The sequence below is a fragment of the Sphaerodactylus townsendi genome, linkage group LG03, assembly GCF_021028975.2.
Source record: "Sphaerodactylus townsendi isolate TG3544 linkage group LG03, MPM_Stown_v2.3, whole genome shotgun sequence".
NCBI lineage: Eukaryota > Metazoa > Chordata > Lepidosauria > Squamata > Sphaerodactylidae > Sphaerodactylus > Sphaerodactylus townsendi.
Window position 1 is genome coordinate 127,990,878 of NC_059427.1, and position 25,344 is coordinate 128,016,221.

General features: G+C 42.2%; 1 protein-coding gene across 6 annotated transcripts in view; it reads left to right on the forward strand.

Annotated features, from left to right (window-relative positions):
- The window catches only part of BAIAP2 (BAR/IMD domain containing adaptor protein 2), a 156,016-nt gene that overhangs the window by 26,937 nt on the left and 103,735 nt on the right, over nucleotides 1-25,344 (forward strand). For all 6 annotated transcript variants that reach the window (XM_048488494.1, XM_048488492.1, XM_048488498.1 and 3 more), the window contains exons 2-3: nucleotides 10,008-10,083; nucleotides 14,695-14,781. In XM_048488494.1, the coding sequence (XP_048344451.1) occupies nucleotides 10,008-10,083; nucleotides 14,695-14,781 (163 nt within the window). The remainder of the gene's footprint in view (nucleotides 1-10,007; nucleotides 10,084-14,694; nucleotides 14,782-25,344) is intronic.

Genomic DNA, 25,344 nt, shown 5'->3' on the forward strand with positions numbered 1-25,344 from the left:
GGTATCCTGTTGGATAAGGCTTGTGACAAATCAGAGAGACTCAGTCAAATGGGACATTTTTCAGTGCTAATGGTGACTACATCAAGGATCTAGCAGTTAAAGAATGGTGGGAATCGTGAAATGGTTATAGAAAATCTGCTGTGTTGGAAAGAGAGCCCTGATGTGACCAGAACAAAAAACAAAACAGGAGATTTCAAGCTTACTGGATCTCTGTATTGTCGAAGGCTTTCATGGCTGGATTCAACTGATTGTGGTGGGTTTTCCGGGTTGTGTGGCGGTGGTCTGATGGATCTTGTTCCTAACGTTTCGCCTGCATCTTTGGCTGGCATCTTCAGAGGTGTATCACAGGATCTCTGCAATGTGCTATAAAAACTATGTTCTGACAGGGCGAGTTTACACCCTTGAAAGCTTTATTGGATTGGAATGTCTTGTCCATGCTTTTCAAGGCCTGGTATAACATCTTCCATGCTTGTACTGGATTAGCAAGACGGTCATGTTGCTACTGATTTCCTAAATGGAGGAGTAGCATACCTGAGCTATAGACTTTCATGGCTGGGTGTGCTAGATTTAAATCAGTGTTGGCATATTAAATCTGTCTATTCAAATCACATGCTTTGCTTATGGTCTGTTGTTGGTATTTGCATTGTAGTCCAGGATAAGGTTACACAATTGCTTGACCAAATGTTCTCAAACACTGTTAAAGGCATCCTACAAAGTCAAGAAAGAGACTCAGGTCACTGCCAAATTGGAAATAGAAAGGGAACGTGTCACAGTTGACTGCAGTGTAATGCTTAGGTTCCCTAATTGTGCCCTGCTTTGATCTTCATTAAGCAGCTGTGGATGAAGTAAGATTCCTGAGAAATATTTGCTTCTCATTAACCTCATGTGAACATTGGGCTGAAATCAGGAGACCAATAAGGAGTAGGCATTTTTTTTACAAGGAGTTTGTTTCTCTTTTATTTTCTGTGTTAACAGCAGTTAAATGAAACCATGGAGCTTCTTTTGAGTTTTTCCTTCAGCAAAACATTTTGCATTTTGCTTCTTTTTTCCTGCAGTGACCACACAAGCTATGTGATATTAGAAAGATTAAATGCTTTCCTCTTTGAAAATCCTAATTAAATATATGTACAAATGAATACAAAATAGTGTTTTATTTGCTGGACTAGGGGTTTTTTTTTGCTGTTCTGTAACTAAAGTATGTAGAAAGATGACAAATATTGATATATTTCCCTTTCTGCAAGATAGCTAATATAAATTCATAAATTATATGTGATACATTAAATTATCGCTCTGCCGAGGAAGAGAGAACACTTGTGCCATTTTGCTGTTCTTCTGCAAGTGAGGAATTTATCTGGGCAGTACACATTTTAAGTGCCTACAGCTGTTTGGGCCTTTTTAGTTGTAATGGCTAGAAACCGACTTTGGAAAAGTGATACTTTATTAATTAAAAAGGACTGCAGCTTCCTTTCTCACATGTTATATGTTTCCTTCCCAGGGGATGCGTTGTGTGCAGATTTTCTTCAGTGTGATAAAGTAATGTGTCATATATAAAAGCCTCCTATAATGGTGGAAGATAATCCACCAACACCTCACAGCTAGTGATTCAGTGCATTGTCTTAACTGGAAGAACAACTGATGCAGCACCGTAGATCATTCTGGATGAAACGGCTCACACTGACTGGCAATATGGGGCCTCTTACTAGAGTAACTTCTAGAATTTCAAGAGTCATCTCCTGGAGGCATCTGGTGTCGTTTTGTTGATCCATGTGGAGAGCATCTGGGAATGTTATATAAACTGCTGTGACCTGCTCAGGGGATCAATTGGTAGGATGTCAGAGGTACATGTATAAATACAGTGGATTTTAATACAGTGGGTTTATTTGGTGAGCTGTTTTTTTAGGACCAGGCTGGAGAGTTGCAGTAGCCCTACAGTGAATTTCGGGGACTAAAAAGTATAACAAATCTTTGTGGACCAAATCAATGTGATTATATTAAAAGTTTGCCTCCCATGATATGTAGTTGCTGGCTGATAGCTTAAATATTATATTCATACCTATTTAAAGCCTTGATGTATGGTTAACTTTGTCAAGTACAAAATGGACCTCTTCAGGTGGCTTGCTGGGCATAGCCTGCTGAACCTCTTGAACCACTCTCCTGCCAGTCTCTTCTGCTTGCAACCACTGGAATCCCAATCCCCACCACCATTTTAAAATATACATATGTCTGGAGTTACACAGTTGTATCTTCAAATATATACACACACACATACCATCATAAAAAACCACGGTGCACCAGTTTCCAGATTATATTTCTACAAGCAGCATAAATGCAATAGATAGATGGGATTCTGGTTGGCTGATTTGTACCACATCTGGAGTTACACAGTTGTATCTTCAAATTGAAGCAAAGGGTATGAATCATAAGGTGTTTTTCCCATTGAAGTTTATATCTTGAGGAAGCCTTTTAATTATGAAAAAATCAAAATGATAAAGCAGTTCATGGAGAACATTTTTGAATTTTTCTAGAGCAAATCTGAGTCCTTGTTTCTTTAAAGCTTTTCTTTTTTGCTGTGTTGAAACTTTCCTCTGAATACAGTTCTCCTCCTCCTCCTCCTCCTCCATCATCATGGTGGTCTTCTTTGCCAGCACTTGGTGTCTGCTGACTTGGTAGCCTGTCAGGAAAACTTCTGGAGTGAAGCCATTGCTCAGAACTAATCTGAGGATTTAAAGGGAAATTCCTGAGCTAACCAACATTTTTTAAAAGTCTGAACAAAGATACCTCAAGACACAATGTACTATTTTGAAATCTCCAGGCTCCGACGCACTGCCTTGAAGAGACTGTGGCTTGTTTTGAAATTAATAACCTGCTGTCTTAAATGCCAGAAAGGCAGATGCTCTGCTGCTGCTGCTCTTCAGTATTAACAGTGAGCTGCATTTGCTGAACTAAATTACAGTGGTCACGGTCTCAAAAGAACAGGCTGCAGGAAGGAGGGATAAAAACGCTTCAGGCAGAAAATGAGCTTTATAGTTGCATGGCCGGCTTCAATTGAGATAGCAGATGTTGAATTGGCTTATTCAACAGAAGTGTCCTATCTTTGCTTTTTGTCTCTTTCCCCTGGGAGCGTACTCTTTAGAACTAGTGCTTCAGTAAGGTGGAGGATGAGTGGCAAAAAGGCCGGTGAGAAATATAGCAGCCTTACCTATATCTGTGACTTAGATGCCATTGACCTAAGAGGAGGGGGATTACTAAATTTTCTTTCTATTGAAGCAGTGGGGTTGCAGCTAGGGCCAGGGTCTCCAGTAGCTAGACCTCTAGTAGCTATTCATTTCCCTGGGAGATTGGATGGGGGCAGTTGTGAGCTCTTTCTCCTACAGGTGCATTACATAAAGCTCAGAGTGAAACCAAGAACAACTTTTACCGTTTATGCCAGTGGTTCTCAACCTTCCTAATTCCGCAACCCTTTAATACAGTTCCTTATGTTGTGGTGACCCCCAGCCCTAATATTTATCCATTTTACAGATGGAGAACACTGATGCAGCGAGTCTTAGGCGACCCCTGTGAAAGGGTTGTTCGACCCCCAAAGGAGTCCCGACTCCCAGGTTGAGAACCACTGGTTTATGCGGCATGTTGCATATGTATCCAGCAAAAATATTAGCTCTTACTCTCTTTGCTCTGAAGATGGGATTTGCAAGTGTTCCGGGTGTGTGTGGATTCTCTCTAATCACAAGTAATTACTTGCCCCTGTATCAGTGTACACTTGGCAGCCAGCAACCTTCCTTTGTTTTAAACTGGCAAGAAACTTTCCACCCCCCTCTCCAAGAAGCGGCCATGGGTGTGGGCTACAAGTAAATCTTGGGAAGCTCCAGCAGACATGTTGGGAGGGGACAGAAGTTGCTGCTGAGTTCTGAAATGTTACCCCAGCTACTATCTCCAGTCTCGCAGGGGAGGCGGCGGCCTGCCAGCTGCCTTCAGGCCCAAACACCTCCCTGTCCCACCACCTGCCCTTTATCTAGAGGTTTTCGTTCTCCTTCTCTGAGTGCAGCTCTTTTATTTCCCTCAGCTGCCTCTTCCTGGTGGAATCCCACTGGGTTTTGCTGGCCAGCCTCAGGGTGCCTGCAGGTGGGGCGCTTCTGCAGGCACTTTTCTCCAGGTTGCTTTTTATTTATTTATTTTATTTATTTATTAATTAGATTTTTATACCGCCCTATCCCCGAGGTGTCAGCTGCATTAGCCTGCAGACTGATGCGGTGTCAGAAGGAAATTCCATTTTCATTCAGATTTACTCCCAAGTATTTGCAACTTTTAGAAATCTACACCCTCAGGGATCTTGGCTTTCCCAAATCAAAACATGGGAAGGATTAGGTCAGGTGGCCTTGCAGAGAGGCTTGTGGCCCTAATCTGAGGTATGTTTACTCAGAAGTAAGCCCCCCTTTCACTGGGACTTCCTCCCAAAGAAGCACTGTACAGTACTGGAATTCAACACCCTGCCTATATGTTCCTAGGATCAGGTCAAAGCCTTAGGTGCTCCTTACTCGTAAGTCCATGTTCCTCAATACTGTGTTTCCCCGAATATAAGACAGTGTCTTATATTAATTTTTGCTCCCAAAGATGCGCTATGTCCTATTTTCAGGGGATGTCTTATTTTTCTGTGTTCTGTTCGTTGGGCATGCGTCCAAACAAAAACGTTGCTATGTCTTACTTTCGGGGGATGCCTTATATTTCGCACTTCAGCAAAACCTCTACTATGTCTTATTTTTAGGGGATGTCTTATATTCGGGGAAACAGGGTAGCAAAGTCCCCTTATATGTGAGAGTAAAGAGTGCCATCTTTTTACTCAGAGGTAAATCTTAGTGCTTTCAAGGGAGGGTCTCAAGGAGGGGCACCTAGCCATGGTGAGGAGGAGCCACGGTGAGGAGGAGCCAGGTGAGGGAAGGAGAGGCCCTTTAAGGGAGGGAGGGGTGTGGGAGGCAGGGCTGGCCTGACAGCAAGCAGGCAGGCAGACACTGGGGGAGAGGTGGGCGACTGGCATCATGTGGCTGAAACGTTTCCTTTAAGTTAAATTATGTTTAACTACTCAGGCAAGTGGCCCAGAAGAGACTGGGGGTGGGGACAAGGTCAGGAAAGGGGATCCTTTCCCCTGGCCTTAGTTAAGGACAATTGCATCAGTCTGCAGGCTAATGCGGCTGTTGGCTGTGGTGGACAGATCGATCGATATATCAACATAAAAAAAAGGCAAACTATGAAAGAAAAATCTTGAACATGGTGTCTGAACACTTTGCCTGAACTGATTGTCTTTTATGACAGGAAGTGAGTGGGGAGTAATGGCGGCATGCAAAATGCAAAACCGCAAAAGGATGTGAGCTGCCATTTGCCAAGCTCCCCAGGTTCATGATCGTCCATTTCCTGATGTGCTATAAACCCAAGGATATCAAAGCGATAGAAAAAGTGCAGAGAAGGGCAACAAGGATGATTGAGGGATTGGAGCACCTTCCTTATAAGGAGAGGCTGCAGCGTTTGGGACTCTTTAGTTTGGAGAGGAGATGTCTGAGGGGGGATATGATTGAAGTCTATAAAATTATGCATGGGGTAGAAAATGTTGACAAGAGAGAAATTTTTCTCTCTTTCTCACAATACTTTTTCTCTCTTTCTCACACAACCAGAGGGAATACGTTGAAAATGCTTGGGGGAAGTATTAGGACTAATAAAAGGAAAAAAAATTTCACACAACATGTGATTGGTGTTTGGAATATACTGCCACAGGAGGTGGTGATGGCCACTAACCTGGATAGCTTTAAAAAGGGCTTGGACAGATTTATGGAGGAGAAGTCAATGTATGGCTACCAATCTTGATCCTCCTTGATCTGAGATTGCAAATGCCTTAGCAGACCAGGTGCTCGGGAGCAGCAGCAGCAGCAGCAGCAGCAGCAGCAGAAGGCCATTGCTTTCACATCCTGCATGTGAGCTCCCAAAGGCATCTGGTGGACCACTGCAAGTAGCAGAGTGCTGGACTAGATGGACTCTGGTCTGATCCAGCAGGCTTGTTCTTATGTTCAAGCGTCAAGACCGGCGGCCTTTTCCTGGTGTTGTCTGGAATTTCTGATTGCTTGTGCAAAAAAACTACGAGGCTGGAGATGTCCCAGTTTGATTATGAAATGCAGGGGCAAATGGGGGGTTTGGACTGATCGATTGGTCTTACTTTTTTTTACTTTTTAAAGAGTTAGGAGCGATTTATTGATCTATCAATATGATTTTTTAACAAAAAATCTAAAGATATGCAGGAGCAGGGAGGCCATGGGCAATAGAATGATACAGCAGAACAAGAAGCAGGAAGTGGATGGCAACAGGGAGGAGGGTGAAGGGGAAGTTTGCAAAGTGGCATGAGGGAGTGGACTGTAAGACTAGTAAGCTGGCTGTGGATGGAGGGAAGAGGTCTGGGACAAAGCTGTGCCCACTGGCAGAACTGTCCTCCGGCATCGAAGCAAAATTAGAATTGCGCTATAAATGAATTTGCTTGCCACAGAGAGAGTGGAAAGCGAAGGCGGAGCTGGAGGAAATACGTCCATACAATAAATTTCTATCTTGCTGCAGCAGACATTTGCCTCCACCTCACAGCAAACACCTTGTACGTAATCAGCCTTTGATTCATGAGTTGAAAGTGATTTCATGGCACTTAACACAGAGACATGTTTACTTGCTTATATAGTCCCCTTTGCCAGCTCAGGAGCTGTATTGTTCATTCTTTGGGATTACTATTCCACCAAAAGAAAAAACACAGGACAAGAGGGGGGAAAAAATCATAGGCAGCAGATCAGGTTCTGAGGTGGAAAAGCACTCTAGCCCATTAGCTGTATATTAAGCAATTTTAAAAAGTATAGAAATGGAACAGAGAATAGATTTTTCACATCAAGGAGAGTATTATCTGTTACATGTGTTTGGGCTTTGGAAAGAAAAAGAAAACCTGAAAATCTTCATCTGAATTGCATTAGAGCTGAAGCAAACTCCTTGGGGTCCAAGGAGTTAAGTATTGAACTTGTTCTTCAACCGGTCTTTCCATTATCTGACTGTGGGTTGCTTGACTGCAGAGTAAGCTCGTGTTAATTCTGAGGTTAAGCTCTTGATCTGAAAATACAAAGTTGCTTTTGCTTCCTACAATGTTTAGCCAGTGGAATTCCTTCTGCCATTTCTAAAAGGCCATAGCTACAAAATGATTGAATGCTTTTTTGGATTGTGGAGCTAAGGTGGGCCGGATGACTCATTCACAGCCTGTTACACACCTGACAAAGGGCTATTCTTTGTGGTGATTATGTAGAGCAGGGAAAACAGTTAAAGCACATACTTCAGTAACCCAAGGTGAGAGTTTGCCCTCTGTTTGAAGTTTCTCGTTTTTGAGACTGGTTTCCCCTCTTTTCAGGGCCTCCTACAGAATAATATTTTAGTGAATTTTTTTTTATTTTAGAATTAGTTTGGCTTTAGAAAATTTGTCTTAGATATATACTTGCATTGATTGATCTTCCAGGCATTTCTATAATAGTTCTGTCCATTCTTTTTTCACATGACCAAGACTACCAGAGTAAGCACTATTGTCAGACAAACATTTTATCCAGTAATTTTATCCAGTAATCCTTCAGGTCCTAATTTTGGCTAACAAGTGTTTTTACAAAGACACTTTTATGGGTTATAGAACAATGTGTTTGTTTATTGTCTCCTGCACTTCAATCAGCAAACTACTTGGAATTACTTAAAAGTTCTCATTGAGTTTTCAGTGATCAAAGACATTAGCAACCCTTTGCTTCAGATCAACAGGACAGAGATTTGCAAATTGTCATGTGCTGAACAGTTGTTTGCCGTTTGCAGCCCAAGGAGGGCCCACAATGAGGCATGAGAGAAGATGTTTGTGGAAGGAAATCGGCCACAACTTGTTTTTGGAAAGCTGACAAAGGAAGCAAAGACGCAGCATAGGGGACCGATCGGACCACTGGTCTTACTGATTGCAGCACCCTTGCTTGCTGCCCTCCCAGGTAATGTTCCCCCAGGCCCTATTGCTGGGGGGAAACCAGGAGCAGCAAACCAGTGGGAGCCATCTAGGTGCGGGCCTCTGAATGAAACTCCCCTTGCTGCTTGGGGTTGTGAGTGACCAGGAGCCCCCACCTGGATGTGTGGTATCAGAGCTCAACCCACACCTCAAGACCTCTTGGTTGGTTCCAACCAATGGGGAGAGCTGGCATGCAGGCTACTCCTCCCCAAAATGGATGTCTCCATGCCCAATCTGCCAAAGAGCAAGGACGCCAGCTGGCTCCCACCAAAGTCTCCTGTGCCAACAACCAATCACACAAAGCAAACCTGATGTTGTGGAGCCACGTGTCTATGCCCCATTCTGATAGATGAATGCCGTCCTCCCTGAAGAGGGTTGGCAAGTGGAAGGAGATGTTGGGGTGGGGAATGCACCTGCTGCCTAGGGCCATGATGAAACGGAACACACCAGCTCCCCAACCAGAACCTGGAAGGTGGCCAACTGCTCCTTACAGGTGCCACTGCCAGCTGAGCTCACAAAAAAAAAGTAGTGGGGCATGGGGTGGCTTGCCATGTGCCCCTTTACCCCTCCCCCTCAAGAAATGTGCTAAAGGCCTCAAAAGCTGCACAGGGCATGGCCTTGTCTACGTACCACCCTGAAACTTAAACCCCAATGAGCAAAAATCATCTGGGTGAGTAAGTATGTAAACGAAAAGCTGATGGAATGTCATATTTTGCCATTGATTCTCTGGGGCCATAAGAGCAGACGATAGAGACCTTGGGATCTAAGGGTGCATAGCGCAACAAGCTTAGCTCTGGGCCTATGGCATCATTAATAGAGGAACCCTTTGGATATGAGAGGTGGCAAATGAGATGAAAGTTGCCAGGGGATTTCTTAGGAACAGTGACCAGTGGGAAGATCCTCAGGTTCGGCCGGGGTGGGGGGAGCTCCGAGAAAGGACCTACAAGTTGGCCTGCCCTGTGCTCCTTCTCAATCTTGGCTGCCACTATTTGGGGCATGTCCCTTGGCAGCCCCCCCCCCCCGTTTTCCAGTCCTGTTCTGCTTCCTCACGCTGCCAAGCCGAGTAGAACCAACCGATGTCTACTGTCTCTTGCCACCGTGCCAAGCCACTCGTGCTCAGCAGCTCTCTTTCAGCGTCCTTAAAACCCCAGCGCTGCTGCACAGCTGAAGCTGAGCCACGTGGTCCACAGGGAATGAAAGCGATGCAAGCAGTCCTACAGTCGTCCTACAATCGGAGCGTGGTGTGAGGAAGGGCTGTGGCTGTCCTGTTTCAGCCTTATAACTGAAAATTAGGCTTCCTTTATTCCTGTTCTTTAACTTAAGCTGTTGAATGTTTTTGGCATATAGAGCTTCAAGTTTCATAACCCATATATTTAAATTGCAACTGGAAGGCATGACTTCAGGCAATGTTATGTGGTTCTTTGTATGGAATTCTACAAAGAGGAAAATACTTTAGAAAAAATGTGCTTAAGCCAGTTTCTACCATGTCTGATGAGTTTAATTTGCAGTTCCTGTCAACTTGGTTGTTTATACTTCGTTTACACGTTGAAGTGCTTGTACCCCATTGCCAGATGTTCTAATGCTACATCCTCTGATTTCTCTCTCTCTTTTTCTGTCCCTCTGGTATTTGTTTATGCTTCCTATCTCCAATCCTGGCTGAATGAATAGTCACAGAAGAGTTCTGTGGTGTCTAGAATTACTTATCTCCTGTAGTGATATACTTAACTCTTGGACTGGGTTTCAAAAAGGCATCATTGTTTTGTAAAATGTCATTGACTCTTGAGTTGTCTTCTCTGTGTGGCAGTGTGTTTGTGCATTTAGAGGAGGCATTCTCTTTCCAAGACTTTATTCTACATGGTGGTGTGACTCAGCCTCTTACGTACTCCTACTTGTGTACACAAAGAATGTAAGAATGCTTTAGCAGTCTCTGTATGGTATCCTTAAATTACTAATGTCTTGTTTGTTTATTTCATAGACTATCATGGAACAGTTCAATCCTAGCCTTCGAAACTTCATTTCCATGGGAAAGAACTATGAAAAAGCCCTGGCAGGTAAGCAAAGTGGTATTGTGCATGCTGTCATGGCTGTAACATGACAACCGTGGGAACAACAGTCCTCTGACATTTGGGGAGGGGGAGAAGGTAAGACCCACTACTAGGTGTAGTTTGTCAGCACTGTTCTTGAAGTTAGAAAATGAGTCAGGCATGCTTTTGTCTACCACAGGCAAACTGGGAAGCTTTTTGAATTAAGATGCAAACATATTATCATTTTATGACATATGAAGTATGAAGGGCTGTCACAGGACAGACTTTGTGAAAAGAAATGACAGGAAATCTTCCTTAAAATGATGAGCCAGAAACAGGCTGCTGATTTACTGACAACAAAGTGATAGATACAACTTGGGATTTTTTCTTCTTAGCCTTGTGAGATGTTAAAAAGTTACAGCTATGGAATACAGCTTTAAATTTATTTTTTTTGGTATGTTACTATTAAAAATAGATGTTAAAAAGTTACAGCTATGGAATACAGCTTTAAATTTGATAATATACAAGAATGCTCTAAAGGTGGCTAATCCGCAAAGGAATAAAATTACCATAGTTAAATAGATAGCGCAAACCTTCCTTTAGTAAACACAAACTTAAGAGATTTATGATATTTTTTAAAGACTAAGGCCCTGATCTATCTAAAGTTAATCATGACCAAGTTCCACTGAAACCAATGCAACTAGTTATTTGCAACAGTAGCAATAGAAAACCTATCCATTTTCTGTTTCAGGAGGTATTTCTATTGAATGTAATAGAACTTACTTCTGCATCAACAATGTATGTTTGAGATTTAGTTACCAATGTGAATGAGGCTGTGGTCTAATGCTAGTGAATAAACAGGCTGCCTAAATCCCAGTTCACTAAAATTTAAGCATTCTTTCTGGGGATGGAAGAACTGGATTTTGGTGCAAGGTTTTCTAAGTGTCACCACTTACAAAGAGAGCAATCCTAAAGTCTACTAGAAACAAAATCCCATTTTAGTTAATGGGGCTTACTCACAGGAAAGTATTCTTAGGATTGCCCTGAAAGTCTCTTACCTGTGAAGATTCATGCTGTAAGTAATAGCAACACAGTCAAGTTGTGGTGGTTTCACACATTACATAGCAAAGATACCAGCCAGTTACAAAGGGTAGATTTCAGCAAGTATCACATCCAGTGTCAGCCTTTTGCTGAGAGAGTAGCTTGCTTCCAAACATCTGTTTGTTGTATTTTACTCTGTGCATTTTAAAGTGTTTTTTTTTTAAACTGTGCCTTGGCCCCAGTCAATACATGTAATGTTAATCTTTTGGAACACGCTACTAAGGGGATAGCAATCCTCCTAGAGCAGGTTTTCTGGCAGCTATGTGTGTGTAAAGCAGGTCTGGATCTACATTTTTTTTGAAGGGAGGCAAAAATACAAAATGATGCCCCCATATGTTACATACCTATTTTTCCTTATCCTAAACAATAAATGGCTAAAAAATCGAACATCATAATGACTAACCCTCTACCAGTGGGGTGGCCAATATTGGTGGAAGATATTCGATTCCCTCCTGGCTGCAGAGCAGCAGTGCCTTGGCGCTGCTTCTTTCCCTGGGCCCCCAGAAGCTCTCCCACCTCCCCCCACCCCAACAGTCAGCCCAGCCTGTGGAACAGCTGATCTGCTGGCTCTGCAAAGGCCTCCCTCCTCCCCAAACCATTCCAATTCCACCCTCCCCCCACCCTAAGCCGCACCTTTCAACCCTCCTCCCACCCAGGTTTACCTTTTAACCTTCCTAATACCCCAGTCCACTCCTTGTCACCCTCCCCCACCCCAACCCACACCTTCCAACCCTACCCCCCTTAGCCACACCTTTCATTGCAAGAGGAGATGCTTCAGCTTCCACCCTTTGCTAGGGCCCATTGCAACTCCCCTGCAGTGGCCTTTGCTGCTAATATATATATATAATCAATGCACATAATCAACAACTCTTTTAAATGGTAGAATTAATTATGTTGACCTCTACAAACTGTTAATAAATAATTGTACTTTTACATTATTTTATCTTATCTATAACCCAACCCAAGGAGAAAGTTTTCCAGCGTAGCCTTTTCTAGGACATTAAAAACAACAACAACTAAATACTCTTAAACTTTCCGGAATTCCTGTCCAAGCTTTACATCTCTACTTTTATTTTATTTATTCACTTTATTCGGTTTATATACCACCCCTCCCTATACAGTCTCAGGCTTGTGCCACCATCTTGTTGGGCTTCTCCATTCTGTCCTTGTGCTTCGATCCCTTTTATGTGTGGGTGTGCATGGGTGTTAAGCTGTCTTGTGTTGGTCTCAAGGTTCAGAAATTCTCTTCATATTGTGTGAGGTCACTTACATGCCGCCTAGTGGGAAATTGGCTCGTAATTGAAAAAAGAACTCTCAAAGATTCTTGCTACTTCCACTGCATGCACGCTGTTCCCCACAGGCCCCAGAAACAGGTCAGTTGTTTTCCTAACTAGCAGCATCAACATATAAATTGACATCCTGCTACCTTTGCAAATTGGAAGTTTCCAAAGGGAAAAGCTCATTTTGCAATGTCTTGTGTTCCAGTTCTTATTTAGGCTCTGAATGTTCAGAATGCAAATTCAACATTCACCTTGTAGACCTGTACATTTTTAGTGTCCTTTCACCCCAGCATTTTGGATAGTTCCAGCAATCATCTCTGACAATTAATACTTTGCAGTCTATGCCTTAATTACATCTACTTTGAGCTTTCCAGATGCACATCTCTTAGTATATGAAGATCCAGCCTTAGATTAGTGCAATCCTATGCAGAGTTATGCCAGTCTAAACTAATTGAAATCAGTGTAAGATTGTACTATCAGGCTAAGAAGTTTTGATTTGGAACCTTTTATAAAGGGCTGTTGTGTTGTCAGATCTGTGCATCATGTTCTTTTAATGACGAGGAATCTCTTGGTTATCTGTCTAAAGTGATTTTGTGTGTCCACAGTTGGAATGTCAGCAAATTATAAGCATGAGCCATAATGGAAGTCAGTGATAACTGACTATTTAATAGTGTTTTCTGGCACCTTAACAAACCAGGAATGTGTGCACTTCTGTGGGCCTCCTCCCAAATGAAAATTCCAGATTCTGTTCAAGGGTAAATGAATGTCTTAAGAGTCTGAATAATTCTTGCATACACAATAGATTTCCATATGTTTTGTGCATGATTTTGCTTTCAAGGCTCAAAATTTCAGGGAGTTATTTTAACAAAACCTGGGCAATAGCAGAAGGATCAGACCCTTTCTGGATCATGAGACCAGTGGTACACAGTCCACACTTCCATGCTTTTCCATGTTCTCCCATCTGCTGCCAAAGGAGAAAGCTAAGGAATGTCAAATCCTGCGTTAGATAACATATTGCTGTATGTAACCCTGCGGATGTACAGAACCCTCTTCTGGCCACCACAATGATGGTGTTTTGCCACAAATGTATCTTTCATCATATTTGGCTACATTCAGAGACAGAGGGAAGGGGAAGTGTGCCTGGTGTGTGCGTGCGCCGTGTGCCCCTCCAAGTCCCTGGAACACCCCCCCGCCCCCGGAACGCCTCTGCAGGGGTGCCCGCCTGGTGCGTCGCACCCCCCCCCCCATCCCCTTGGTGCTACACCTCTGGCTACATTCCCTGCAATTTTGTACACTCTATAACTTCTAAGATCATAAGTGGTCAATAAGAACTTTATCTGAATCTGTGATGAACTGATCATTGGTAGGTTTTTTAATCTAAAGCTGTGGCTATATGATACATGGGCCACAAGCAGGCCCTGAGATCATGTTGTACGGTCCACAAATTGTTCGTCAAATCTTTTCATCTCATTTTCTAAAGTGAAGTTAAAGCATGATAGCATATATGCTAAAGGCCTGAAACTGAAAATCACCACATGGTTACTTGTGTTCCCCCCTCCCCCAGAAGTCCAATAATTTGTAATCTTGTTTTGCAGCTTTAAGATCTGGAATGCAGCCCTCATTAGTTCCTGACTGGAATTCTGAAATCAGCTTATCTTAAAATGTAATAGTACAATGGACCTAGAAACTCCTAGGTTACTCTTAACTATTTTGCATGAGGATGTGTGGAGATGGGGCCAATGTGTCCACCCCAGATATCTTATTTTTGAAAGAGACATGTAGAAACTACATTTTCATAGCTCGTTATACAATGGTGTGGCTTCAGAGAGAGTAGATGTCTATCTCCCAAGGCTATTATTGTCAACAACCACTGCTTTAACTGTCTTTTGCTCATTTCTGCATTCTTGTTTGCTCAATTCTGCTGTTCAGCAACCTCCTCACTCCCACTCAGCCGCTCTCCCACTTCTTTTAAATGATATTGCCCTTGTTTCATCTGTTTGTGTTGGGTTTTATAAATTTGCCTCCCTTTTCTCTCTCTCTGGAACAGATAAGCATAATAGGACCAGCAGAATTTGCATGATGTGATGCAGAATCTAGGGATTTTCTCATTCTTGCTCTTCCCAGGCTCCACTCCCAAATCTCCAGGAATTTCCCAGTCTGGAGTTGACAGCCCTACAAAGAAAACATTTCTGCTGTGGAGCTCTTAAGGAGCCATTAGAGTGCAAATTTACATGACCATGTGTTTTTCATTTTCTAGGTGTGACATATGCAGCAAAGGGGTACTTTGATGCTCTGGTTAAAATGGGGGAATTGGCAAGTGAAAGCCAAGGATCTAAGGAATTGGGTAAGTCATACAACTTACTGCTGTCAATAGATGGTTCAAAGTAGCAAGTTCATTTAAGCAGGGATATCACCACTTAAAAAGTTGTATATATATACAATAGGTAGGATCCTGTTATTTGTGAGGTTGTCTGAGTTTTAATATCACCAGGTGATGCAGCTTCCAGAAAGCCTTTTGGGTTTGGCCTACTAATCTCAGTTAAAAAAACCAACTTATTTGTCTTCTACCTTTCCCCCTCTTTATGATGGACTTTGCTCTGTCGAAATTTCTGGGGTAACGCTGGTTGGCCACCAAAAGACAGAGGAACAAATACTGAACACTCTGTACTGTGTGAAAATCAATACTTTTCTCTTGGTTAATTCAGCAGATATGAGTTCTTTAATCTTTTTTTTTAATTAACTCTGAGCTGTGCCCTTCAGTTGATTCATTGACTGACCACCTGTGTGGAATGCTTATAACACTGGAAGCTTTCCATACCCACACACAGTGCATGTGTGAAGTTAATTTTGTTATTCTTAATATATGGTCTGTTCTCATTCAGGCAGGGGATTGTCATTTCATTCCTCTTGCTGGAAGCTGGAACATGTTGAGTTTTGGCTTGAGCTACATAAACAAACATAAGCCAAGGTCTAAATGCTAAGACGGTGACTGCCAAAAGGGCTGTGTGATGTCAAACACAGCTTCCGAGAGAAAGATAAGCATTCATACGGAAAGAGTGGAATTATAAAATTGCTTAGTATGTATGTTCAGTATTCCTTAATATAGATATCTTGCTCCGTTTCTCAACTATGATTAAAAGTTATATCATGGAGTCTACTTAAAGCATGTGTTGGCACTTACATTGTGTGCTGACATTTGTACTTGTTAAAACTCCCAAATTCTGCAAATACTTGTCCTAAGGTGACTTATAAAAGTTAAACATCAAAGGTGGAAGCAATTAAAACAATAAAGATTCAGTTTTTTAAAAGCTAACAACTTGCCCAAATGAGAAATGTTAAATCTGGTCTAGTTGAAAAAAAATAATAATCCAATTTTAATTTCATTACACTATAGAAAATCTTTTAGCTGTGCTTCTAAGGACAACAAAAGCACCAACCACTATGGGGTTTGTGCAGTGAAAGATCACAGGTCTATCCTTCTGAGTAAATTCCACACAGGTTGCCTATCTATCCTTCTGAGTAAATTCCACACAGGTTGTCTCCCTCTTTCCCACTTTGTACCTCCAGCCCGTTTTGGATGTTTGATAGTAAGACTTTAGAGAACAAAGGGAAAGAGTGCCTGAGATTCTCAGCAAATGGCTTCTGAAGCCTGGCCTTGACTAGTTTTGCAAATCAGTTAAGATGTAGCATGTGTGTTAGGAAAAAGAAACATAAATAGATCCAAAAATGTGAATGTATGTGGTTAAATGTTGTTTTAATGTTTTTATTGACTCCCATTTGGGGAAACCCAAGTTGAGTGGAAAGGCAATTTAAAAATAATGCTATAGACAAACATTAGGGATGTTCACTGGGAAAATAGGTAGTATACATGGCTGTTTGGCAGACACTGAAGCCTAATACACATGTGCCCATTGTAAGTGGCCCAGACCATAGGACTTGCATCATTCTGGCTGAGCAAAAACAGCCAGTAATTGCTTTGATAGATGGTAATCCTACTCTCAAGAGCAGTTGACTGGAGCTGCAAGATTTCTAGAAAGCTGATGTAGTTTTGAGAAGCAAATATGACTAACGTTTTTTAAAAATGTGAAGCTTGTCTCAGAGGAAATTGAATTTGACTCAACTAATTGCTAGAGGGCTTGAGCCATTTGAAACTTTACATCAGTCATGAATCTGCCTCTCAGCTGTTCATCCAAGATAGGCAGGAATGTGCCAAACTGGCCTGCTGACTCTGACCTACATGCTTGTGTGGCTACACAAGAAGCATAAGTGGCTTGTACTTCCCTCTTCTCTACAGTTGTATAATGAAATTCTTCTGTGCTTCCCATTCCTCATGTGAGTAATGTGTGATCCAGTTTACCTATTTAACATCTATATGCGACCACTTGCTCAGTTGGTGCGGAGCTTTGGGCTGATCTGTCATCAATATGCTGATGACACTCAGCTCATTCTGTTGATGGAGGGGGGAGCGGTTGTCGTCCCTGCGGCTCTCCAGCATTGTTTGGAGGCGGTAGCTGGTTGGTTACAGCAGAGCAGGTTGCAACTGAACCCATCGAAGACGGAGATCCTCTGGCTAGACCGCAGGGGTGAGGTTAGGGATTCCCAGCCGCCGGTGTGGGAGGGGGTCTCATTGGCGCCGGCCCCCTCTGTTCGCAGTCTGGGGGTCCACCTGGATTCGTCTCTCTCAATGGAGACCCAGGTGGCCCATACAACCCGGACTGCATTTTTCCATCTTCGCCAGGCCCGGCAGTTGGCTCCCTTCCTCTCCCAGGCGGATCTGGCCACTGTGATCCATGCAACGGTCACCTCCAGGCTGGACTATTGTAACTCGCTGTACGCCGGCCTTCCCTTGCGTTTGATTCGAAGTTAAACTGGTCCAACATGCAGCACGCCTGCTCACAGGAGGCTTCAGAGAACACATCCAGCCTGTGTTGCGACAGCTGCATTGGCTCCCGGTTGAATTCGAATCATCTTCAAGGTGTGGGTTTTGACCTTTAAGGCTTTGCGTGGCCTGGGACCCTCGTACCTTCGGGACCGCATCACCCCATATGTCCCAACTCGGCCTCTGCGCTCTGCAGGCACCAACTTCCTGGTTCCCCCCGGCCCCTCTATGATGCAGCTGGCCTCCACGCGGGCCAGGACCTTTACGGCACTGGCCCCGGCCTGGTGGAACACCCTTCCTCCAGCTGTCCGGGCCCTGCGGGACCTGGGTGAGTTCCGCAGGGCCTGTAAGACTGTGTTGTTCCACCGGGCCAGTGCCGGTGGAAGTGTCCAGCTGCTGACATGGTGCCCCCTTACTGCCCTGCCCCTAGGGCAGTTACATCAGGGTCCCCTCATATTGAGGGGTCCTGCCATCCCCCCCCCATGGGGGTAGGTTTTAAATTGGGGTCGGACGCCTTTTATTATGTATTATGGTTTTTTGCTGTTTTATGAGTTTTAAGCTATTTTATGGGATGGAGCCTATGTGTTTATATTTGTACGACCGTTCCTCTTGATGTTGTAGTGAATGTTGTTCACCGCCCGGAGCCCTTCGGGGATCGGGCGGTATACAAATTAAATAAATAAATAAATAAATAAATTAATAAATTAATAAATTAATAATAATAATAATAATAATAATAATAATAATAATAATAATAATAATAATAATAATATTTGCTTCCTTCGTTTATAACCTACCTTTCCCCCCAATGGGGACACAAAATGAGGTTCTACTTCCCTCTATTTTATCCTCACAGCAACCCTGTGAGATAGGTTAGGGAGAGAGTATGTGGCTGACCCGAAATTAATCAACAAACTCCCATGGCAGAGTGAGGATTAGAACCTGAGTCTTCCAGATGCTAATCAACGTTGACTCTCCAAAGGTAGTTCTTAAGCAAGTACTATGAAAACACAGCCCAGGAGTATGGAAGTTATCAAAGACAGGGCAAGTAGAACAGTGGAGGGCAATCACCTCCTGTTTAGCAATTTACATGGCTGATGTAGGTACAGAAATTATTACATTGATTAGAATGGCTTCCAATCATTTTGGTGTTAATGAGCAGTAAAAACATGGTATTGTGGAAAGGCATTCATTGGCTATGTTACTTGGGTTTTATCCTTTGCGTTATTTGGGCTAAAATACGTTTCTCTTTTCTTACTGTGGAAATATAACTTTGGGGAACTGGGGCAGGAAGAATAGTTTTTCCATAAGTATTAAAAGGATGTCAACTAGTTTGCAGGTTTTTGTTAGTTTGAATATACTCTGTTCTTTAAGGAACTGCTCATTGTGGGTGGTGGGGTGGGGGCGGGTGTTCTCAATTGTGATTGCCTTTTGGCAGCCTATAAAGATTCTGTGAGTGTCTTGCATATATGTATATATTACACTGAAATACATTGTATACATGAGTTGTAAATTGTCCTATTCTGTTTGCATCTTATGTTTTACCTGGGTTGATATCCTGTTACAGCACTTTTTTTTTTAGCTAAGTTGCAGCCAACTTGTGGTGATCCCATAGTATTTCCAAGGCAAGAGACATTCAGAGGTGGTTTGCCATTGTTTGGCGCTCCACAGCAACACTGCATTTCCTTGGTGGACAAATTCTGACCAGGGCTGACTCTGCTTCTAAGATCTGATAAGATCAAGCTAGCCTGGCCTATCCAGGTCAGGGCACTATACATACAATATTGACAATCTAGAACATGGAGAGGCGGATGGCTGATCTGAGATCTAGATAACCCATATTTTAAGAATCCTCAAACAAGGAAAAAGCCAGTATACCTGCAAAAGGAACAAGATTCTTTTATCTGTAAGGTCCTTTCATAATTGATATGACTTCTTGGATTTTGAAGAAAACTTTTTGATTACATTGAGATCCTTTCTGCTGCAGCAACTTGGGTGAGGACTTAAAACCCAAACAGTAGAGGTATGAGTATTCAGCGTGTATATATATATATATATATATACACACACACGCACACGCACACACATTTTCTCCAGTCTGGAATCTGAATATAATGCTTTCTGAAAGTCTTTACAAACATGCTATTGTTTATTGGAAACAGTGCAAACAGAAAGGCAATTCTGAAATTTGCCCATTTAAGGCTTTATGAAACTAACATTTGGCTTGGTGATATGGTTATCTTTAAAGTCTTGCACATCTGGAGGCCAAGATACTTAAGATCAGCATTTTTAATTGCCCCCAGAAACTAACTGGAAGGTAATGCAAATCTTGTAAAAGCAGATGTGATGTGTGACTTGTACCAAATGACAACAGGAGAAACCACCTCATGAATCTATTTAGAAAGGATTCCATAAAACTTGTAGCTTATATAATGCCTTGGAAGCTAGTTCATACTGTGTCCTATGTGTACACACTGACTATGTGCTGTGGAGGGTGAATATTTTGCATAAACAAACACATACATTTATGAATGAGGTCATTCATTTTTCTAGTCCATATCCCCTTTTTGTAACAGGTGGGATTGTCTACAGGAAGCATACAGGAAACCTATTCATGTATATATGTATGCACATAAGCATGTCTCATGTTGTAAAATTAGCCCCATAACCCAGTAGATGTGCACCCTTCATGCTAGGATATAGTGCCTTTGGACACTGCACCAAATCATGGTTTGCTCTAATCATATTTTGCAACCCAAACCATGAAACGTTTTTCCTTTCTGTTCTCTGTCTGCTCTGCATTTCTGACTGTAGATTCAGGTGCCCTCAGGGCAGATCAATTGTCCTAAACGGGGCTCATCAATTTAGACATCTGGTTAAATTACAGTATCTTAAAATATACTTCAAACCATCATTTGGGATTCTAGTTTGTTGTAAATTACAAATGATGGCTTGTCAATGTGGATATTGTGCTACACCATAGTAAAGTTTCCATAATCATGGCTTGGTTTGATGCCTGAATTGAACCAATATGCACTGACTTTCAGACGTAATAAACTGACTGGGGGTGCTTGGCTTCTAAGTCACCTATAAAATTTGACAGTCTTCTCCAATCACTGTCATTAGCTATTAGCCCATTTCTTGGGGAGAGGTAAACATTCACTAGGATAAAGCTTTTGTTATTATACAGTATTCTGATCGCCTGCGCAATTGGTTCACACACATCAAGTTCAGTTGAGGCAATTCCTTGAGATATAAATGTTACTAATCCTCCTGATGGTCTGCCTCTCTTCTTTAAAGTTGAGGCCTGGAGTGCAAATGATTTGTAACCAGGAATATTGATTGGGGTGGTCATCCATGTCTCCTGTAAAAAAATGATATGAAATTGGGTGGGGTAGTGGGTAAATTAGTAATAAACTGTGTATTCTTTTGCCTCAACCATGGTAGCTATGTTGAAGTAAATAGTTAAATTTCTGTAATAGGTTGGACTCAGAACAGTGAGTAAAAGTTAAAACATAAAAGGAAAAAATCTTGCTTAATAGAAACACCAAGATAGTACTAGTTATGGAATATTAAGAGTCTTACAGTTTAATTGTGGTCTTTTTCCAAAATGTAGAATAGTGCTGAGTAAGACTTCTATTCCACTCTGCTATGTCTGCAATTTAGTAATTTCTCCATAACCTGATTCATAAATACTACTTGGCTATAGTGATTGGAAGAAGAAATAGCTTTTAAAACGGTTTCTTAAACATCTTCCTTCATGCTTACCTGAAGGTAAATGAAGATATCAGGCTTTTCTGACCTTGAATGTATCAATCCTGCTTAAAGAGGCAATAGAGTACATGGGAACCTTGCTGGGATGCTGTTGAGTTCTCCTTCCATTCAAGTTCACACTTGGAGTAGGTTCTAATCTCCAGTTTTAGTAGGAATGCAAATGAGCACCATTGAGTTCGCCAATCAAACAATACCTAGAATCTCTTTCATTTAGTTTTTACAAAAAGACTGGAGTGGTGATTAAACAATGTCATAAGGAGGTCTCTGGAAATAAATAGCAGGTGCATCTGGTTACTTAGCCCCCATGTATCTGAAATCTTAGTTTGGTCTGTTGCCCTCATCTATGGACTTGGCAGTCTTCTTGATGGGCTATTGCAAAAGCATTGTTTAGATCATAGGTGTCAAACTCACAGCCCTCCAGATGTTATGAACTACAGTTCCCATCATTCCCATGCTGGCAGGGAATGATGGGAACTGTAGTCCATAACATCTGGAGGGGCGCGAGTTCGACACCCCTGGCTTAGATCCACTGAATACATAGCTGATGACAGGGGCTGGGGGAATGTGTTTGATTCAGTATGAATCGTAACAATTTCTAGAAAAGCACCTAAAATCGTTACAATTTCTAGAAAAGCACCTAGAATCGTAACAATTTATAGAAAAGCAGCTAGAAAATACAGGTCTATGTCAAATTTTAGTGTGTGTTGCTGGTAAATATTTCAGTGACAACGGCAGAATGTACCAAAACATGGATATGTTGCAAACTTTCATTCGTGTTCTGAAAAACCAGACTTTTGGCATGCATATTGTGGTTCAAGTAAATTCTTGTTGGCATAATGAGGGCTTGTTTGGGTTTCCTTGAAATCTTTATGCAGCCTTTCTAATCCGTATCAAACACCCACCCACCTACGTTTAATTCTTTTCCTTACTGCTCAGAGTAAAAATTATCCTAAGCAAATGTGCATGCTTTTCGCAGTAACACAGTTTTCTGGCTGCACTTAATTCTCATGGGTTTTTTTAAGAATAATTTTTATTTCATCAGTTAAAGAAATACAAAAAAAAGAAAAAGTTAAAGATAAAAACGGCAAACAAAATATTTATAATAAATAAACATACTGACATATAATCAAAATCAAATATCGTCTATATCAAAATTAAGTATTAAGTGGATCTGCATTTATAATTTTATAATCGTTATAATCTTATTGATAAGGATAAACTAACATTAAGTAATATACTGGATAAGAGCAATCTTAATCATTTAAGCAGCCTAACTAAGTTTGAATTATATGTATTTTAAAAAGAAACTGATAAACAAATACATATTGTGTATACATTAAAAAATCTATTACATTGGCCTAAAAGTCCTTACTCTAATCAGATTATTAGAATGTTATATTTACTTGACTTTCAATTATCTATTAAGGTGTGTATGTGTGTGTGTGTATACACACATAAATTTGTGATATTCTTAAAGATATTAATAGTAACATTGTGAATAATCATACATATACATTAATAAGTCTTTCCATCACATAATACTTAGATACAACTCCCATTTCTCTGAATTGATGTTCTGTTCTCCTATTTATTCAATTCTCATGTTGAACACTGAGGCAATCATCTTGAAATGAAGGTTGTTAGGACTGAAAACTCTTTCTAGACTCTTAGCTAATCTGATATTTGAATCATATTCTTGGAACTAAGTGCAGTACAACTCTCTTAGGTCCAGCTTTACCAGTGTGCAGATAAATGGCATTTCCTGCACATAGAGAAGGAAAGGAAGTATGACTTCAGTTAACTTGCTCTTTTGATTCAAAGTGGCCGAGGGAGGGCTTTCCCTTCTTAATGACATTGTGTAGAGAATGGCAGTAACCTATCAGGGGGCAGGGCATGCACACGTCTCTTTGGGGAAGGCCAAGCCTATCAGATGAGGGAGCAAGTCCATTAACAGTCACCATCCCCCAAAACCATAAGCCCCTCTTCCCCGAAGTCTTTATGCTGAAAGCCTGCCACCACAGCCACTGTCAACGTGCGGTCCTTGAAAGCAGGGTGAGAAGACAAGGAACTGGAAGGTTCTGTAGATGGAAGAGCAGAAGGTACCTTGGCTGAAGGAAGAAGGGAGATCAGCGAGTCCTAGGAAAGTTACCTGGATATCCATGTATCCCACTTCATAGAACTTGCAATCTTTAAACATCTTATCAGGAACCTTTATCTTTCTCTCGTCTTTGCTCACAATAGTCTTGCCCCACTAACAGTCACAGCTTCTGCCTTGTCAAGGGCTTGTCTCCCTCTTCCTTCCCCTCACCTCCTAGCAGCCATCTAATCTGGGGAACAAGGCCCATGTGCTGCAGAACGAGCCATCTCTACTGAGCAGTTGAGCCTCCCCTCACCTCCTGGCAGCCTAATTAGGTGTACTGTATACGCCGCAGAACGAGCCATCTCTTCCATGCATTTGCACCTCTGTTACCAGCCAGACCTGTGGTAGGATGGGTGTGTGTGTGTGTGTTTCTAGGAAGCAGTGTCTCTACCTGTCAAACCTCCCATACAGGGTATCTTAGCAGTGCAGGCCAAAGATGGATACCATCTCCTGTGCTGGCTCAGTGGAACCCGTAGGGTAAAACCTGCCTGGGAACATCTCCCTGTCAGTTATTGAAATGCACAACAGCCAGCCTCACCTTTCCTAAAGCAATCAGGAAAGACAAAGCCCATGCCTGAGAAACCAGTCCCTGCCCAGAACTGCAATGCAGCTGCCTCCGGTTCGACAAAAGGTTATGCTAATATCATTTATTTATTTTATTGATTTATTATTACATTTGATATACCGCCCACCCCCGAAGGGCTCTGGGCAGTGTACAGAAAATGAAATACCAAATAAAACCATATAAATGCAATCTCATAATTAAAACCCAAAAATAGTTTACACAACATTACAATAAAAAAACCAAATAACTGATGGCAACTTAGAAAAGACCTTTTACCCCCTTGGGAGGTAAAACACAACACAACACAAGCGGTGACCATCCATGGTAGTATATAGGAATGGTGGGGGGAACAGCATCAGGATTTCCTTTCAGTTATTCTTCAACGCACAAAATCCTATCTTCCCTTTTCCTGGCTAACCTTTAGGAAAAGACCACCTCTGTTTGTACTGGAAAAGCCCCAGAATTGTGATTCAATCAGCTCACCCTAAAACAGTGATGGTGAACCTATGGCACGGGTGCCAGAGGTGGCACTCGGAGCCCTCTCTGTGGGCACACGCACACAGAGTTCATCATGTGGGAGGCAGAAAATCACCCCCCCACACACACACACACACATCTAGACTGACCTAGGCCACTGAGCACAACATGCGTGCACCGCGGTGAGCAGGGAGGACTCGGCTGGCGGGCCTGGTGCCTGTGCTCTGGGTGGCTGCTGCCGGGGGGGCGCAGAGAAGGCAGAGATGCTAGAGAGGCACAGAGCGGTGTGCGTGGGACTTGTTGGAGGCTAGAGCAGGCTGGTCCCTTCTCGAGCGGCTGGGGCAGAGGAAGAGGGAGCCAACCCGTTTTTTCTAAACTAAAACCTCAGCATTCAGGTTAAATTGCTGGGTTGGCACTTTGCGATAAATAAGTGGGGTTTGGGTTGCAATTTGGGCACTCAGTCTCAAAAAGGTTCGCCATCACTGCCCTAAAATCTAATCATCTTTGGATGCTCCCCGGGTTTGTGTATCTTGCTGCCCCCCCTTTATATTCCAATGAAATGACTGTCTACTTCGCGTGCTTGTCTGTGTGGGTGAGAGACAAAGATTTCAGTTTGGGAATCATTTAAAGAAAAGGATTGAAAACCAGGAAATGCCCCCACTTTCCAACTTGCAGGAATTAGATCTTTTTTAGCATGTAGCTTGGTCCTTAATCTTCCACTTCTCTTGCATAACAAGTTCTGAACTTACGCGATGTTTCTGCAATAGATGCATTCACTTGGTTTAGAGGTAACATGAAACCATATCTTGTTTTAACTGTAGTTAGTTTCCAAAAATCAGGATTTGTTTCTTGGATGCTCATGAAAAAAATCCTGGTTTGCTTCAACTCTTTCTAGCTTTGTCACTTCTGACCTTCCCACCACTGGGACTAGTCTAGCGTCCCAGCCTACGTTGTGTAAAATATGGTCCTGGGAAGCAAGCTAGCATGAAGCCAAAGCGTCCACGTTCATATTTCATGTGAAATCATAGCTCAGGTTGTTGTTGAATGGTCCAACTTAAACCATGATCTCAGA